Below are 19,124 nucleotides of genomic sequence, written 5' to 3'. Positions count from 1 at the left end.
TAGAAATATAAAACGTCTTGAATAATAGCAACTTAACCGCTTTAATAACTTGCCTTTTTTGTTTTTCGATTCCATTAAGTTTTGGACCTTGAAATTATGTATTTTAAAATCGAACCAAGAACAGTGAATGGAGCATAATTAGTGTTATTAATTTAGTGTTACGTGGAAATGACAACCTCAAATATTCACTGCTTGTTTTGCTATAGCAATTACCACGAGTTTTTTTTTCCATGGTGTATATCCATTCATGCACAAAACCTTTTATTGACAGTAGTATCCAATTCGGTGAACACATAACTTTTAATATTTCAATTTAATTCTAAGCATTTTTTATATAAAGCCTAACTTTGATGATAGAATCTATTAGACTTTCTTCAGTAAAACTTCTTCATATTTTCAGGAGTCTATAAATAAGATCTGAAGTGTCCACTGTGAATTTGGAGTACATTATTTTTCCAGTCATTTACAAATGAAAGCCGAATAGCTCTAATTAAACTCCCTTAAACTCTCAGACTCCCTTAAGACAGGCATAACCATTAATTAAAGTTTGGTTATGGTGGAAAATATTTGGTTTATCTTTCAAAAAAGGATTTAATCCAGTTTAAATATTTATGTATTTTTGTTATGTAATGCTTTTGATATAATAATTTTAAATATTTTCAGTACCAGTAAAATTTGTTTACAGTGAATCCTCCTAAAACATCCAACACGTCAGATTTAATGAATAGAGTACTCAAAAATTGTAAGAGTATTAATATTTCAACATATTTTTAGCTGTCCAAGAAATTAATCAAGTAAGAGTGAAAAAAGTCTACTTAAAGTAAGTGATCAAATTTTAAATCATTTAATATTTAGAAATTACACCATCAGACGGACCAAAATATAAAGTCAAGAGGAAATTTTGGTGTGTTAAAGAAGAAAAATAAAAATAAAAAATGCAGGTGTGTGTCTGTCTGGTGAATTTTTGGTTAGAACATGTTTGTTCTGGGTAGAAAATCCAGAAATTTTACTCAAGTAATAGTAGTGATACTTCAAAATAAAATACAGTGTAGTTAAAATACTCCTAAAAGTACATTTAATCAAAAAAGTTATTAGAGTAAATGTAACTGGTTTTTATCCAACTCTGGATTTAATGCTTGACTAAGTTTGACAAATCTTTCGTTTTTGACTCAGGCAGCTTTCTGTCTTTGACCCTCAAGTGAAATATGAATAATTTCTAACTCTATCATCATCTGAGAAGTAGTTCCTCTCATATAGCAGGCTGTACATTTTACTCCTTCTGCCAGACAGAAAACTGTTTGGAAGGCTGAGGTTCTGCTTACGGGGCTTTAACTGAGCCATCCACTGGACAAAAACATTTCTACAGGTTTATCTGGGCTAAAAGGAAGAATCCATGCTGTGTGTGTAGAACCAGTCACTCCCCTATAGTGAGCTTTGAACAGAACCATTTAAAATAAATGACTTCAAATCCACCCTCTCAGCAAGCAACTTCCACCAATTGTTCACAAGGAGACTTATCTGTTGCTCCTTCGGTCTCTTTTACGAGACGCCTAATTATAAAACAACACACAGAAACAGCATGAAGCTCAACTCTTTCATTGGTTGCTCTATTTCTGCTTAAACAATCTGCCTACTGTTTTCATTTTTTGTTCTACTTCTACTTGAAAATATTATTTTCCAGAAAAAATTCAAAGTTATCTACAAAATTTGGAATTTTAAAATGAAGAAATTAAAATAATGAAATGAAATGATTACAAAATAACAGATTCAGCCAGAAGAAATACTTTTCCCAATGAAATTACCAAACAAACCTATGAAACTAATACTTCCAGTACTTCCAGTGCCGTAGCATTAAAATAAAAAAAAGATTGTGTATAAAGAAGAAGTCTCACTGTGACTTAAATTCTAGGTGTGTATTTGTGTCTCATGCATTTTATTTTTTCTTCCTACAGTGGAGTTACTTAAAGTGGGTAGAGTATCTGGAAATTTACTGAAGTAAAAGTAGTGATACTTTATAATCATATCACTCAAGTAAAAGTGGAGTAAAAATACTACTAAAAATATTCTTTTACTTAAGTAAATGTAATTGAGTAAATGTAAGTAGTTACTAGCCACCTCTGTTTATCAGTGATGTCATCAGACAGACAAAAATACAAAATTATCTGCAAAGTCTGGTGTTTCAAAGACTAAAATAAAAAATAAAAAATCAGTACATCTTTTATTTTATTCACTCATTTTCTTGAACAAAAACATGCTTTAAATCAGGGGTGTCAAACTCCAGTCCTCAAGGGCCGCTGTCCTGCAGTTTTTAGATGTGCCACAGGTACAAAACACTGGAATGAAATGGTTTAATTACCTCCTCCTTGTGTAGATCAGTTCTCCAGAGCCTTAATGACCTAATTATTTTATTCAGGTGTGGTGCAGCACACAGGCACATCTAAAAGTTGCAGGGCACCGGCCCTTAAGGACTGGAGTTTGAGACCTGTGCTTTAAACAAAAGGGAAAACAAAACAATTCAGACCAGAGCCAGCCCAAGGCATGTGCTAGCTAAGCGGTTGCTGAGGGCCCCCACACCAGCAGGGGGCCCCCAAGAGCACCAAAGTAGCATGGTAGACAAATATACATATATTTTAAATAACATTGAATATTGCAATCTAAATGCTGTTACACATGGGAAAACAAATTGTGTATCTTTTTTTTACTAAATAATAATGATTAACCTCTTCCTGCTGCCACTGTTGGGGAAATATAAGCTATTAAATTTAGTGTTTATCAGCTGATGTTACTTTCAAATAGTTCCAATAAAATGGCACACTTAAAGACCTCTGTGGATTTCAAAATCTTAATTTTACTTTGTTACTCCTGTAAGGTTAAAATCAATAGTCATAATAGCACTGGTATAATGCATTCTAATTACAAATGATGCTGATAGTAAGTGTTTACACACATAGAGTAGCTTAGCAATAATAAATCGTCTGGTGTTGACATGTTGGTATGGACCCCCCAAGAGCACCCAAAAAAACTGCTTAGGGCAATAAAAAGGCTTGTACCGGCCCTGATTCAGACGTTTCTAGCAGGTTTGGAGGCTTTGCATAAGTAAGTTTACTAACTTATTTTATGTGACTCGTTGCATTAAAGAATGACGTACTGCTATTGAAAGAATATATTTTAACCCAACGCTGAAGAAGCTCCATCACAAATGATTCCAGGAACAAGGCAAAGATCTGATGCCGTTGCTGACATGATGATATTTTCATACCAACAACTACTTGAATCCTTCTATTTGTGCAAAAACATTAAGATTAAAACTCAGTTAAAGTGCTGCTTGTGAATATTTTTAGAATGTTTCTCAGTTACTAAAATGAGTGAGAAAATGAGCTTAAGTACAGATTTGATGGTTTAATAAAATTTTAAGTCAATTTTGCAGTTATAGTTGCATCTATGTGTTAATTTACCAAAAAATGTGAATTTAATGGTATTCAATTCTTGCATAACCACAACTACAGACTGTAGCTTCTCTAGTTTCTGTTTTTCTTTAAATAAACCATGCAGAGATTAGCCAACTTTGTATACTCTCTTTCCTATCCACCAAGATTTTCTCAAGAGGATTTTATGAGTCAAAGGATAATTAATCTTTGCTGTAAACACTGAAGTGCAGATATCTAAATACTTAAGTTGTGACTGCATGTTCCCAAAAGAAAGAAAATAAGATTCATAGCTGAGATTCAGTGAATGGTTTCCCATGCTCTCTTGTCACATTTTACATTTTTGTCCTTGTAAAGTGATAGAAGAGAGGAGCAGAGGCACTTGTCCGCTGTTTCGCCATCCACTCCCCCAAAAAGCAGCTGAGTCCAGATGTGGACGGAAAATACGAGGGAAGGATGTTCTTATTTCAAGAGTCACCAACTCTGACCTGCAGTGATTGTTGTGGTGATAAAAAAAAACAGTCTGCAGCACATCCACACACTGCAGGGTCCTGCTGGACAAAGGAAGATTATTTACTTTGATATAAAAAGCAGCGTATCCTGTTGCCAAAGTTAAAAATAAATCCAGCCCATGTTTATTCTAAAAGCTTGAGCCGATTGATTGAATCAAAATCACAGGAGCTGTTTGGTTTTTATTGTTGTTTTTTTTCTCCTTTCGTGACAAAATCATTATGATACCTTTAACCTCAGCCTCACAGGGGGATGATTGTTTAACACAGGTCAGAGGTCAACTTAGTAAATGATCAAAGTTCAGTCTTGATCTGCTGCACAATTAAAATATGTTTTTAGAAATGCATGTATTTACAACAAACCAGTTCATTTTACTCTTTTCCAGGTTTTAGTTAAAAGGTTATTAATCATGTTTTCTGATAAATGTAACCTTTGTTGCAGAAAACAATTAGTAACTAGTTCAATTAAAATGAACAACAACATTTGGACCACAAGCTAAAAGCATTAAATGTTTTGAGTTAATAAAGGTTCTCTTTTTCTTGTTGTAACCTTTAAAACATTTTCAATACAGCTAAACATGAATGCGTAAAATAATCATCAACTCAAACTGAGGTTGTGCTTCTGTGGTATAATGAAATAAATACTGAAGTAAATATTAAATCTTGTGCAGATTGTTGTTCTGAATTGTGTTTTAATTTGGATTAAACTGGAGCTTATTTACAGTGCCCACCAACGATATTAATATCTCTTGAATTTTATAATTTTTCTTCATGTTGGAAAGATAAAATTTTGATTTTTCTAAGTAACACACAACAACTGTGATGTTAGAGGAAAAGATACAAGTTCTTGAAAACTTTTTAAAATACAAAATTTACATGCTCTATGCATCTGTGCTTGCTACACATTTCTGTTTCATTTTCTTTTGATTTTATTTAAAACATAACATTGTGTACTTGAGATGAAAAAATTACAAAAAATGACATGCAGTTATTTTCGATTATCTCTGACTTTGACATATTTACATTTGGGATGTGTTTCTATCAACTTTTCACAGAAAGCTAAAATCAGTCCATTCTTCTCTTCAAAAAAGCTCAAACTCAACATAATTTTTTATTATTATGCTAAAGATACACAATTTTACCCTGGTCTGGACTTTGACTGGGCCATTCTAACATATGATGCTTTGAACTAAACCCTCAAATGGAAAATCTGGGAGTATGTTTAAGGTTGTTTATATATATTTACTAATGTTCTCTTTTCTTTTCATTATTTTCTTTTCTAATGACTGCACTGACGGTGTCCTCCATGTTAGAAAGTAAAGTCCTTTGGGTAAAGATGAGCAGATGTCTTCATACTTTGTTTTAAACACATTTTTCTGGAATATATTGTTCCTCTTTATCATTGTTCATAGATGTTTTCATGAGACATGTATTTATTTACTTGTTACTATTTTTTTGTGTCAAACTGAGCCTCGTGTTGATGAGCTCTGTTGAGTCATGGTGCACTGGTTAATTGTTGGCGATGAGCTGAAACCATTAGTGTTCTAATGGTTTCAGAATGCATGCGCATTCATGCGCATGAATGCATGATGCTGCCACCACCTTCACTAAACAGCCTTCTTTATGCTGAGGGTAAATTACTCACAGATCGACTTGATTTACTAACAAAGTTATTTTTTTTGAGCTTCAAACACCTGGAAAATCTTCAATCCCAGTTGTAGAAGCAAACTTTGCATCCATGAATGAATTTCAAATCCTGGTCAGTTAAAGTTTTAATGTTAATTATTGATAAAAATCACTGCTTTGCAGAGCTGGGTAGAGATTACATCTACTCAGTTACATTTACTTCAGTAACTTTTTGGAATAAGTGTACTTTTAGGAGTATTTTTACTGTGCTGTACTTTTTACTTTTGCTGGAGAAATGTAGTATGAAGCATCGATGTTCTTACTTGAGTCTGGATTCTCTACCAAGTGTGAGTAACTTCACTGAGTGAATACAAAGCTTGTTTTGACCAAAAATTCACCAGATAGACACAGTTGTTGTTAGTTTAATCAACTTTACATTGAATAAAATTGATGTGTGAAAATGTTTCTTTTGCCTGAGCTTTTTACTTTTGCAATTTTGTTATTAATTTATATGGCTTTTAAAATAACAAACAATTTGCATAATTCAATATTTTTGATCAATTATTCATTAGTTGAAGCCTTTTCACCAAATACTTTTTTACTTTTCACTTTTATTTTTGTAAAAATATGAAGTAGTGCTACTCTTATATGAGTTCAATTTTTGGGTACTCTACTCTCCTCTGCCACTTTGTGACCTTTGTACAGTGTTGCTTCTGTAATGGTCAAAAATAAGAGATCTCAGTTAACTTGTTTAAGTTACAGGTTGGGTTTTATGTGAGGGTAACAGTAAATTAGACTGAAAACAAATGCACTTGGGAAAAACCGTGTCTTGTATGGTCTATAAGCACTTTCTACGATTTGTTCAACCAATTTTTTTAGACTGTGACGTTGCGTCCTTCCTCTGTGTCTCCACAAAACTGATGTCACGCATGGATAAGTGCAGCTCAGAGACTGAAAGGGAGGAGAAGTGATCCAAGGCGCGCATGAAAGCCGGTCGCTGATTGATTCTTCTTCTGGTTTATTACGCGCATAAAGAAGCTCTAGAAGGGAGCTGTGTAAACTTTTATTTACCATTATATGTTAGTTTTCCTCTCACTCTTTTTGGTGCACCTGCCCTGCTGACACAGCGGTCCATCCGTCTCCTCGCCGCGGGTTCTGGAGTTGGGCTCCCCCGCGAAACCTGGATGGACATGGGATACGTCAGAACCGCCGCAGCTTTGCGCTTGTTCACCTGAAAGAGGCTTTGCAGATTTAAAAGACGCGTTTGAAACCACAGACAGCGCTCCAAAGGGGGGACCTTTGGTAGATATCTGGATCTAAAGAATCTCCGAGAAGGACTTAATATTTTAAACGCACGTTTTGTTTATCTTTTTTGATGGTGGAAGGATGATTTCTTCCAGCTGCTTCAAACTGCTCGCCGTCATCTTCTGCTGCTCATCACTCACAGCTGGTAAGATATTGAATACAACTGTGGAGAGAAAATTGTAGCGTGAATATTGGGCAGTTTGATTCATTTCAGTGAATGATTGCAGCACTTCTGTTTGTTTTGGGCTCTACTTTTAAAGGAGGCGCTGAATATGAATCGTTTCATACTGTTGGTTGTAAATCTATAAATGGGGCCCAACTTTTATGGGTTATTTTTAAAAATATGGATACAGAAAACACCCACATTTTAGGACATTTTGTTTGGATGTTGAAGTTCTGACATCATCCGCTAGAGGCAGTATTGTCCCTTTGAAGTTCCTTAAAAATTTGGGTCGTAAAAATCAATTGAACCTGGCAGGTAAATTGGGAGATTTCTTTCTGGAAACATAAGAGTGATTTCATGGACAAATCTGTTTTTCCTAGATTTTCTCAAGACTTTGCTTTTGTTTTATTTTTGAGGAAAAAGAGTTTATTCCAGGAATTGTTATCTCTGAGTGAGGAAGACAACATTGCAAGTTTTCCTCTCTCTTTTTTTTCTGTTTGTGAAATCAGCTTCATTGTTTGAGAGCAGCTCCTGCAAAACGACACGGAGCAGAAAACATGGATGTTCCTCCACCTTGTGTCAGGTCGATACACACTAAGGCTTCCAAATAAACAACCCATCCAAACAAAGGAAACACTGTTCCCATTCTTACCCTTCGCCTCCCTCCCACTCACACACACTTTGAGCATATGAAGCTTTTGTTAGCAGTGTTTTTAAGTAGATTTCCTTCACTGTCCACGCACAAAGCGTGGGAAAGACGCACGCAGGAAACGGATGCAGCGACAAGAGGCAGCTTGGAATTGTTCTGGCTAGTAAAGGTCACGGAAATGTGACACGCTACCTGAGCACAAAAAATGTCTTCCCGTAGCTTCTTGAGATGATTTTTAAATATCTCGAACCTGATGCACAAGACAATGGCAGAAAGGAAGCAGGGGGCATTGTTTCTTTGAGGAGCAGCCGACTGGTAGAGTCATTAGTCATTTTATAAGGGACAATCTGCTGATGTGTGTAACAGGTTTGCTGAAGGACATAAAATTGTGATGAGTTACTCTTAACTCAACAAAATAAAGGTTCAGAATCATTTTTATCATTTTCTGAGTTATGCAGAGAAGCAATAACCACATAAATAAAAGGCAATAAAGATTTAAAAATGGCATTTAATAAAGAAACTCGACAAATCTCAACTAAACAAATAGTACAACAAAAACCTTAAAGTTGTAGGAGTGAAATCTTATGTAGAAGTTTTAAAACATGGATGAAATCCAAAGAAATACACAAAAAATAAATATAATAACAATAAATAAAAAAACACAGTTCATAAAAACTGGAAATTATGTCTAACATATATTTAAACCAGATAAATACCATTACTTGGCAACATTAAATAGATAAACGTAGTGTAAGATTGATTAAATTAAATACGTTTATTCCAATCAAAAATGTTGTTATATGTTTTCTTCCATAAAAATTAGAACGTTTTGTGATTCCCAAAACAAATGTAGCTCATGGTAACACAGATAAAATAAGAATATTTGTTGTTTGCATTTAAATTTTTATTTTCATTTAGAGATCTGGGTTTGAAAAAAGAAAATTATAAGTCATCCAGCTCTGCATCCTCAAGACAAGCCTGTAGCTTCATAACTGACAGACTTTGAATAAATTACAGGTACCACTGGGTGTTTTTACTGTGACAATGGAAGAAAATGTTATGTTAATTAAATATATTATTCCCAAACTGCTTCCACAATATTGCTCCCAAAGGTAGTTTGTAAAAGGAAAATAAAATAGGACCTAAATCAGAACCCTGAGGGATACCATAATTCACTGTAACAAGAGCTGAGAATATGTTGCTTATGATATAAATTAGAATTGATCTAGCGAATAATTTTTCCAGAATAAGTTTGAAAATGTAGCATTAGTTGCTGATCAGTATTGTGTGGATTCACTGAGGTACAACTGAGTGTCATCAGCTTAACAAGTGATACAATATAATATTTACTGCTAATGTTGTGAAAAAGAAGCCCTCAGATGAAGCATGTGTAAGAAAAGCTGAATTGAGCCTAAATCAGAACCCTGAGGGACACCATAATTCACTGTAACAAGACATAAGACTGTGTTGCTTATATTATATAAATTAGAACTGATCTTATTATTTTCTCAGAATAAGTTTGAAAATGTAGCATTAGTTACTGATCTGTTTAATGTAAATAACTGAGTGTCACCAGCATAACAATTTATGCAAATATAAACTTTACTGCTAATATTGTAAAAATGAAGCTCAGAATAAGGACTTGCAAGTCAAACTAAACTGAAACTAAAGCAGAGCCCTGGTGAACACCATAATTCCCTGCAGTAACAGTTGAAGATCTGCTATTGAAAGACACATATTTGAATTGGAATAAAGTAGAATCTGATAGATAACTGTGAATTGAACAGTTACTTTCAATTCAGTGACTCATGTTGGCATAAAAGCACTTTTTTTGTCAATTATGGAGCCTAAGGAACAAAGTTAGGTAATTTGTTAATATTTAATTTTTAAGTTGCTTCAGGTTGAGTTATAACCTTCGGCAGTTAAACTCTTCTTCCTGCAAGAGGAAAAATTCTTCTGATTTCATAAATAAGCTTTGAGAATCATATTTTTTTTATAAATGTGGAGTCTTACATTGCTTTCATTTATTGCATTTCCCTCATACACGTAATAACAGGAGTGACGAGAGGTCAGCCGAGTTCAGCGGGGACTCATTGCTCGCTGGCGATGCGTCTCACTGCACCGTCTGAGACGCATCGGCAAAAAAACAAAAAACAAACAAAAAAAACCCCGACATGGATTGTCAAACAAGAAGAAGAAAAATCATTCCCCCCAAGACGTCCTTCTTTACAAATTACTCTATATGTCTCGGTTCTTATTGGACTATTAGGACATCTGGTCCATCTGGATGCATACAGCGATATATTTTCCTTACGTCCTGCAGGGAATTTTAATTTCATGGCGCTTCTGTCTAACTGCCTGCCCTAATCACACGTTATGGAGCAGGAATTCTTTAGGTTTACTTATCTGGACTCCCATGCAGGAGACTCCTGGTTCTTGGCTCATCTCAGCTTTATATAACTTAGATTGGCCACCCATCTTGTCCAGATGTTCAGTTCTTTTGCTGTTTTAAGAGGAGTCAAAGGCATTTTGCCCCCAAATCTCCACAGGCTAATAAATGACTAATAAAAAAGACGCTTGCAGTAACTGTTGTCATAACCTTGCAGTTGGCAGAAAAGGAGAAGAGGTTAAGAAGTCTGCTTGTGAACGAGAACTGCAGGACAAATGTTTCTTATTATGGCAGGTGGCTATGGTGGAGATAGTGCTGGGATTTTAGGAAACATAAATCCAATTTTGCAGCATTTAAATCCAATTTATCTCCTTCTCAATTAGGAATGTGGATATAAACTGTAGAAGTGATAGAAATGTGGCCTGTGATAGAGATCTGTAGCCACGGCTAACCACGGTAAAACTTGTTGATGACGTAACCGGTTGGCAACAAAACAGAGCAAGCAGGAAGAAAAGGAAGAGCTCGTTAAAAAGACAGATTAATTGTTGGGATGTGCTGTGGTGGCGCCGGGGTTAAGCACAACCCACATATGGAGGCCTTAGTCCTTGACGCGGCCTCCATATCGAACCTGCCGTCGCAGGTTTGATTCCCAGCCTGGCAACCTTTGCCGCATGTCTTCCCCTTCTCATTACTCACTTTCCTATCAATTAACTATCAAATAAAAGCCACTAGAGCCAATAAAACCTTTAAAAAAAAAAGGCAAATGAAAAAAAGCATAAATTATCTGAACCTAGCTCAGGTTTAACCTCCCGTGGTATTAGCGCGATGCTCAGATGGAGTGCGGCAGATGTCACGATCAGACAGTGGGGGTATATACATTTTATATAAATTATATCACAATATTCAGCTCTGGAAAAAATGAAGAGCCCACTGCGCTGAACCCAATTGAAAACATCCTGATTATTCCACCAAATATTGATTTCTGAACTCTTCCTGAGTTAAAACATTAGTATTGTTGGTATTGTTGTTTCTAAATAAATCTAAACTTGTTTTTTTTTGCCTTATTTGAGGCCTGAAAGCACTGCATCTTTTTCGTTACTGAGCTTTTTCCCCCATTTTCTGCAAATAAATACAAAAGTATTACTTGAAATTTCGGAGACATGCTGTCAGTAGTTCATAGAATAGAAGAACCATGTTCATTTTACTCAAACCTATAAAGAGTAAAACCAGAGAAATCTATAATTTTAAGTGGCCTCTTAATTTTTTCCAGAGCTGTACATTGTGATATGAATTTTATGCCGTATCTTACATCCCAATCTCAATATTGTTTATTGTCATGAAGGTTGAACAAGAGAACAATATCGTTGACTAGCATTCCAAAAAAACCAAACTAATAAAAGATAGATTCCCTTTTTCTCTGCCAGCTTTGTCATAATTTGTCATAACAGGACAGGAAGCCAGGAAGGTGTGATGTATTTTCTTCAGAAGAAAAGGGAATTCCGCATATTATTTCCAGCACTTGAAGGGCAGAGTCTTGGGTTTTCCTGTTTGATTCAGTGACTCTACAGTCATCTCTTACAGTAATACTGGTTTTTATTATGCAACAGCTGTTGCAAGCGACTATCACGCACGGTTCAAAATGGATGACTTGCTGCCAGAGGTCTTTCCTGTCACAGGACTTCTGTTTATGTAACGCTTTGCCTTTACAAACATCCATAACTTTTAAATCATTATCTTTCTATTTCTTCACGAAATTTGTTAAATGTTTTATTTAAAAAGAAAGCAGTTGAATTGTTACGCTTACGTTTTCTCAAAGTGATGCATGGTTGTATTTGTATTAAGGATAAAAGTATTACAAACCGTATTTTCTAACAAAGGAAAATGTTATTTACAACACAATATATTCATCTTTTTATAACCAAGCTTTTATAATAAGTGGAACCATGTTTATCCAGAAACGTGACTAAAGAGCACGTACGTAAATTTCTGAATTTCAAGAAAGTCAAAGGAAAATCCCTCTAATTTTTCTGGCAAAAATCATTTAAGTAATCATATCTGATCTAAAAGAGGAAACATTTTCTCTGTCTCAATCACAGACAAAGGTTATAAATCATTTTATATTGTGTTTATTTGGTTTCCACTGCAATTACCACGCATTTTTCCACCTCTAATATTATTCAGCTGGTATAATCTTAGTGGCTTGAGCTGAAAATAACCCGCCCTCTTCCTCCTTAACACGGTTTGATCCAAGCCTGTTCTTTCCCTGTAATAGATGCTAATTGGAACCAGCTCCAGGGCCTTTGAACCATCAAAATAAGCACAAATTCTGGGATTCTTCAGAAAATATCCAGCAGGAATGCATCACACAGCTGGTACAGGAGCTTAGGAGTGTCTGGATGCTTTGCAGGGTCAGAGCTGGACAGCGGCAGGTGGGAATTGTGGGAAAGACAACGATGAGATTTCTTTCTTTTTTTGTTCTCGTCTTTATTTTCATGCCTGTGACCCCTGTTGTTTCATCCATCTGTATTTCATTACCAAGGAAAAGGGGCAGAAATTATCTCAGTTTAAGAGGACAGGATGCCCAATTTTCACATCGTTTTTCTATTGGCAGGTTTTGATTTTCAAAATATAACTCAGTCTTATTTATTTAAGTTCATAACAGCAGTGTCAAACCTTTTTCATTTTGGTCCATATCAAGATCTGAAAGTTCTTAAAGGGCTCGTGGGCCAGAAGGTATCGATAAAATCCATTAAACTGTTAAAATATTAATAAACAGCTGCTTTATTATAATATGCTCAGTAAATGTTTCTTAAAATTAAATATCGAAAAAATTTTCAGTCCCTCCAGGATTTTGTGATTGTTTTTGTGTTTTTTGCTATCAAAATCACAAAGTTTGTGGTGCTAATTTAGAAATATTTGCAAGAATTTTTACAATAGACTTAAATTAAATGTTTTTGACAATTTTTGAAGAAAATTTCTTGTAAAATTAGGAAAAATGTGAGAATCAATTGATTTTGCGGGAATTTCACGTGAATTTTGTAGGAATTTTGTTAAAATTTTGCAGATTTGCAAAAAACTCTATGGACTTATTGATGTAGTTTGATGTCTGGAGTCTAGAGGGCCACATAAAAAGCTACAGCGGGCCAGATTTGGTCCCCGGGCCTTCAGTTTGACCCAAGCTGTATTTCATTGGTATTTAATGCAACAAGCCAAGAAAAAAAAATGAAACTTTTTTCTCACTTTCTCTGCTTCACTTACATGAAATCCAGTCCAGCGTTTTCCTTCAGTAATCACATAATTGCAAACAGAATTAATCTGTGTGTAATTTAATCTCAGTATAAATCCAGATGCTGTTCTTTAGAAAACAAATAGCATCGCAAAGATGAAGAAATACAGCAGAAAGGTCAGGAAAAAAGATGTGGGGAAGGTTGAAGCAGAAAAAACTCATCCCAACGTTTGAACATCTCAAATGGAAAAAGTATTTTTCAGGAGAGATTAAAAGCTCTGGAAGGGAATTAAGATAACAATTAGTCTTAGACAGAGGAGGCACAGCACCCAAAAATTATACTTAGCTAAGAGTAGAGATATTAAAACATAATTTTACTCATGTAAAAGTAAAAAATAGCCGACCAATAAATTACTCAGGTACGAGTAAAATAGTATTTGATTAAAAGTCTACTCAAATAATGAGAAACTGATCAAATTAATCATTTAATATTTAAAAATTACATCATCAAACAGAACAAAATATAAAATGAAGTGGATATTTTGGTATTTTAAGGACATAAATGACAATAATTAATATAAGAAACAAAAAATAACGAAATCAGGCAAAAGAAATTTTTCCAAATCAGTTTCCGTCAAAGTAAAAGTTATAAAACTGCAGGTGTGTCTCTGTGTCTGCTGAATTTTTGGTTAAAACATGTTTGTTTTTCAATTATTGTGAAGAGAATCTAGAAATTTTACTCAAGTAAGAGTAGAAATACTTCAAAATAAAATTACTCAAGTTAAAGTAAAAAGTACAGCATAGCAAAATACTCCTAAAAGTAATTTTTTTCAAAAAAGTTACTCAAATAAATGTAATTGAGTAAATATAACTAGTTACTACCCAACACTTGTCATTATGCAAAAGAGGCAAGAGGAAAGCCGCTGTTGAATTTAAGTCCTAAGAAATCAGTTTTACCTCGGCTTTGATCACATCGGACCAAAGTGAAACATAAAACACTATTTGTAATAAGAAACATGGTAATGGCAGTATCATGCTGCGATCAGAGGAATATTTCCTCCACTGTGTAAATGTAACAAAAGTATTTCTCCAAAGCGTTGACTCAGGGAGGCTGAATACATATCCATCTTTCACTTTTAACTCTCTTACTAAAGAAACTAAGAAAACCAAGTATAACATTTCCTCCACTTCACAATACCTTATAGTTTCTATCAAGTAAAATCCCAATAAACTGTTTGGGGTCATGGGAAATGGTTCTATGGGTCGGTATGGAGACATTAAAAGCAGAAAATCTCTGATGTAGTTAAAATTATGTGGTGAAACAACATGACAGTGTGTGAGAGAAAAGCCCTCCCAGTCTGCTCAGGCTTAAACAATAAAACAATGATGTTGTAATATTTGGTTAGGAAGTGGATATTAAGTACCAGTGCCAACGCTGGCTCATTCTTAGCACAACAGCTGTTCCAAATAATAGGAAAATACTTGGCCAGCATGCAGAGTGTGTGTATTCCTAAACGCTTTGTGCTTGTCAGGGTTTCCAGGTGCATATGTGCTTACACATGCATGTCCACCAGCTTGGGTTTATGCGACTTCATTGTTTAGCCCTCCCCAAAGACGGTCACGTTTGAAGGATAGAGTTGATAAAGTTCGTGTTCTGGGCTGCCGTGTCAGTCTGTTCAGGGATTTTCTGAAAAGAAGGAAACCACATCAGGGTCTGTGATCGCTCCTGAACATCAGGGGGAATCACACAGCGCTTCCTCTGTCAGAGAGACCTCTCAACAGACTCTGCAAAGAGATATTTTATTATTATTGTTACTAAAGAACGAGGTGCAACAAGTGTACAAAGAACAGTATACCATATAGAAGTAGCAACAACAGCCAGGGGTTATTATAGCTTCGTGTACATAAGTTGAAGTTAGATAATACACTGAAAGTAGTTAAATAGATTCCAACTCACAAAACAAGGATTTCTTCTATTCAATTTACATTTGTGGATAAAAAACTTTGCTAAAAATACAATCAAATTAATTAAAAAAACAATTTTTTTTCTTCTTTTCTTCAGTAATTGTGAAAACCAAGGATAATATTATCCCCATGTAAAACAATGTCTTTATATATATTACAGATTATGAACCAACTGACATCTCCCCAAAAATTGGCAACATTTGAAAAATTCATACAATTTTTGAATTTATAAAACTTTCAAAATGTATAATTGTTTTCCAGAATTTATAAAATTTAAAATTTATAAAAAAAATTTAGATACATTTTTCTAATTTAGGAATGTGGGAAAAAGGTATTAAAAAAATTACTTGAATTTATTTTAAAAATTTATAAATTTTACCAAATTTATAACATTTAAATTTTATGTTAAAAATTATAGTTTTTTCCCCCATTTTTAAATCGGAAAAAAATATGAAAATGTATTAAAATTTTATCAAAATGTATTGAAAAAATATATACATTTTCCCAAATTTATAAATTGGAAAAATATAATTTTTTTCAATTTATATTTTTAATATTACATGACCAGTATAAAATAACATATAGAGCAGTAACAACGTGTTTCTGAAATAATTTTAGCTTTTTGTGGAAGTGATTTGAAACATATTTCACCGACAGGACAAACAGTGATAGAAGACGGCGAAGAAAGAATCAAACATTCAGAATACAAGGTCTAAATAAAAAAAAGAATCTGGTTGACACATGCAGCAGCTCTTTGACTCTGTCCGAGCAGCTGCTCGGCCTGGACCTCCATCCGACTCAACAACCTGCCCTCCTGTGCCGGAAACGCACGCAGCGGGCCACCACTTTGCAGAGGCAGCGGCAGAACGGCACAAAAGAAAGAAACCCAAAGCATAGCAATGTGGTGAATCATGGGAATTTCCACCGGTGTTTTGCATTCCTAGCGAGAAATAGTGACTGACACACACCATTAATGAGGGACTGTAAATGCTGAGCTGTGTGTGTTTATGTGTCTTTGCAGGACATGTGGACAGGGATCCTAAAATCCGTCCCTCTGATAATCCACTGGTTCGTCATAAGGGAAACTCGTTGAACCTCACTTGCAGGTATGCAGCGCAACACACCAGTGATGGTGAAGTCTACACTTCCCCAAAGATGCATGAGGTCTTATCAATATTTTTAACATAAATAATAATTAACCAGATTTACGCTGCAAAAACACAAAAATTTACCAAGTATTATTGGTCTAGTTTCTATCTTAGTACACTTGAAATAAGAAGAAACTAACTTAAAAGTAACGTTTCAGCAACTTATGAGCTTGCTTTAAATCAATAATTCCTCAATGTTGATGAAAAAGAACTTTTTCAACTGGCAGATTATTTCACTTATAACATGAGGAAATATGTTCAAATCCTAGTATTTTTAAAATACTAAAATATGTCATATGTCTTGTTGAAAAGTTACTTGTGAGTTAGTTTTGTCGTATTTGAAGTGTATTAAAATAATTGCAGTAAACTTGGCCAAAAGTACCTGGTAAGAGTTTATGTTTTTGCAGTGTATGGTCTTAAAAAACTTGACATAGTAAATATTTCATAGAAGAAATATTCAAAATATGAATATTTATTATGAAACTTTATTAATTTTTATGCATCTGTTGGTATTTTGGTGGACTTGGTTTTGAAGGCGTGACCATTAATGGCTAATTGCAATCACCATACAAAACCAGAGAAATCCAGTTCACATTTATCTAGTTTTTGATTTGTTTTCACAGCAGCACCCAATAGAGAGTTCAAAAATGCAATTGTCTTGCTTTTATGTCTTGTATGAGGCTGCAGACCAGAGGAAAAATAAACAACCACAGCAAAACGGGGAGAGTGTTTGACAGGAACCAGTGGTGGTGGTCCAAATTTATCGGCCTCTCGCTATTTCCTTCAGAGCTCGTGGGACCCAAGTGTACTACTGTACATTCACATTTATAAAGTATTTGGGGCATTATATCATTTCGCAGGCTTGCAAAGAATGCACAGAAACTAGTGGCTATCTAATGTAATGCTTCCCTACAAGGCGATATATGGCGAGCCTCTCGGAGGCATATAGGCCTGCGTTGTTTTCTGTCACTGGATGAGAACTAAAGGTTGGTTAACCCAAAATTTCTGCAGGCAAAGTCTACGGCATACTTGACATGTTTGATGTTCCTCTGGGATCGCTTTAATGAGAGTTTTAAAATGGGTTCTGCGTGGAAAGAATGTGTTAGCTGAGCACGTCTTTCAAGAGAAACATGTTCCCATGTGAAAGTTCAAGGTATCGGGTGACTCGAGATTAACTCCAAATAAACTCAGGATGAACATCAGGGCAGAAAATCCCCAAAGGGGGGGAAGCAGCCGCTGTCGTCCTGAACCGAAAAGATTGCAAGGCCGTTTGCCAGCTGTGACACTTTAACTAAAAATAGTTCTGAAATATGCACATAGTTGGTAAATATGATCATCTGCGCCGCTCTCTCTCTCTTTCTTTTTTTCAGAGGTCATGGCATCTTACAATGGATCCTTGCAAATCGACTGATCCAATTGGAGGAGGGTGTTAATGTGGAAAAGTGTGACTCCAAGCATTATTCGCACTGCAGCAGACTCACAATTACACACTTAACGGCCAACGACACGGGGACGTATACCTGCAATTACTCCAAATCTGGCTCAGAGCATTCCACCTCAGTTTACATCTATGTGAAAGGTGAGACAGAGGAAACACTCCTGACAAAATGTTGGCCCAATGCGTGCCTCCAATGTTTTTAAAACCTGATTTAAGAACTGGTCCTGCCAGATACTTAAATTAATCAATCAGAGCAACACTCCAGCTATATTTTTGATGAGAGAATAACGTTATAAAATTGTATAAAAATCCAAAAAAATCTATTTTACTCTCCTTTTCCCCTTTAGAAATACTATGCATCAAATGTTTTTTCCATTTTTTATTAAAGCAAATACAGATCAGTCCTTATCAAAAAAGCAGTTTAGACTTTTTTTCTCCACCAAAATTTCAAGAATTTATTTTTTGCATGTTAAGTTTTTTCTGTGCAAATTTAAGAAAAAGTGACCACACTGCAAAAACACAAACTCTCACCAAGTATGTTGGTCTAGTTTCTAGAGCAAACATCTTATTACACTTGAAATAAAACAAAACTAACCTACAAATAACTTTTCAGCAAAACATGGCAGCTTATTTTAAGTAAAAAAGAATCCTTAATACTGATGAAAAAGTACTTGTTCCATTGGGAGATTATTTCATCTATAATAAGACATTTTACCCTTTTTATAAGTGGAATAATCTGCCAGTGGAATAAGTATTTTTCATCAATATCAAGGAATTATTGACTTAAAACAATCACCTATATATTGCTGAAAAGTTATTTACAAGTTAGTTTTGTTTTCTAAGATTTTGTGTTTTTGCAGTGCAATAGTAGATTATTTGTTATTTATGCATATACAAATTAGTAGATTTAATGTACCTAACAAACATCTTTATCTAGAGTGGCAAAAAAATAAATCTTTCAAGGGATTTCAGCTCCAGAAAATGAAATAAAAACATCTAATTTTAAAGGTTGGTGTATTCAACAATGTATTTTCAATAGAAATTGATGCATAAAAAGTGCTGAAAGAACACAGATTGCTCTATTTCATTCAAAAAAACCTAAAAAAGAAATCATTAAAAACTTATATTCACTCCAAAATAAACAACCTGGACAACTTATGTGTCATCAACGTCAAAGTAATTCAAAAATAAGATTTATATCTACAAAAATTATTCAGTAAAGCAAGAGGGTTGAGATACATAACAAAAACAAATTATTCTCTAAGCATGTTAGAAAGTGAG

General features: G+C 34.6%; 1 protein-coding gene across 2 annotated transcripts in view; it reads left to right on the top strand.

Moving 5' to 3' along the window:
* Positions 1 to 6,506: 6,506 nt before the first annotated feature.
* LOC102221726 (vascular endothelial growth factor receptor kdr-like) overlaps positions 6,507 to 19,124 on the top strand; it is a 58,636-nt gene continuing 46,018 nt past the window's right edge. The window contains exons 1-3 of one of the 2 annotated variants that reach the window (XM_023328687.1): positions 6,507 to 7,010; positions 16,279 to 16,363; positions 17,776 to 17,984. In XM_023328687.1, the coding sequence (XP_023184455.1) occupies positions 6,947 to 7,010; positions 16,279 to 16,363; positions 17,776 to 17,984 (358 nt within the window). In that variant the 5' untranslated portion in view covers positions 6,507 to 6,946. The remainder of the gene's footprint in view (positions 7,011 to 16,278; positions 16,364 to 17,775; positions 17,985 to 19,124) is intronic. The other variant, XM_014468930.2, reaches the window with a different exon arrangement.

This window comes from Xiphophorus maculatus, chromosome 23, assembly GCF_002775205.1.
Source record: "Xiphophorus maculatus strain JP 163 A chromosome 23, X_maculatus-5.0-male, whole genome shotgun sequence".
Lineage (NCBI taxonomy): Eukaryota > Metazoa > Chordata > Actinopteri > Cyprinodontiformes > Poeciliidae > Xiphophorus > Xiphophorus maculatus.
The sequence above is the reverse complement of the archived record's forward strand: the minus strand, read 5'-3'. Positions and strand labels throughout refer to the sequence as shown.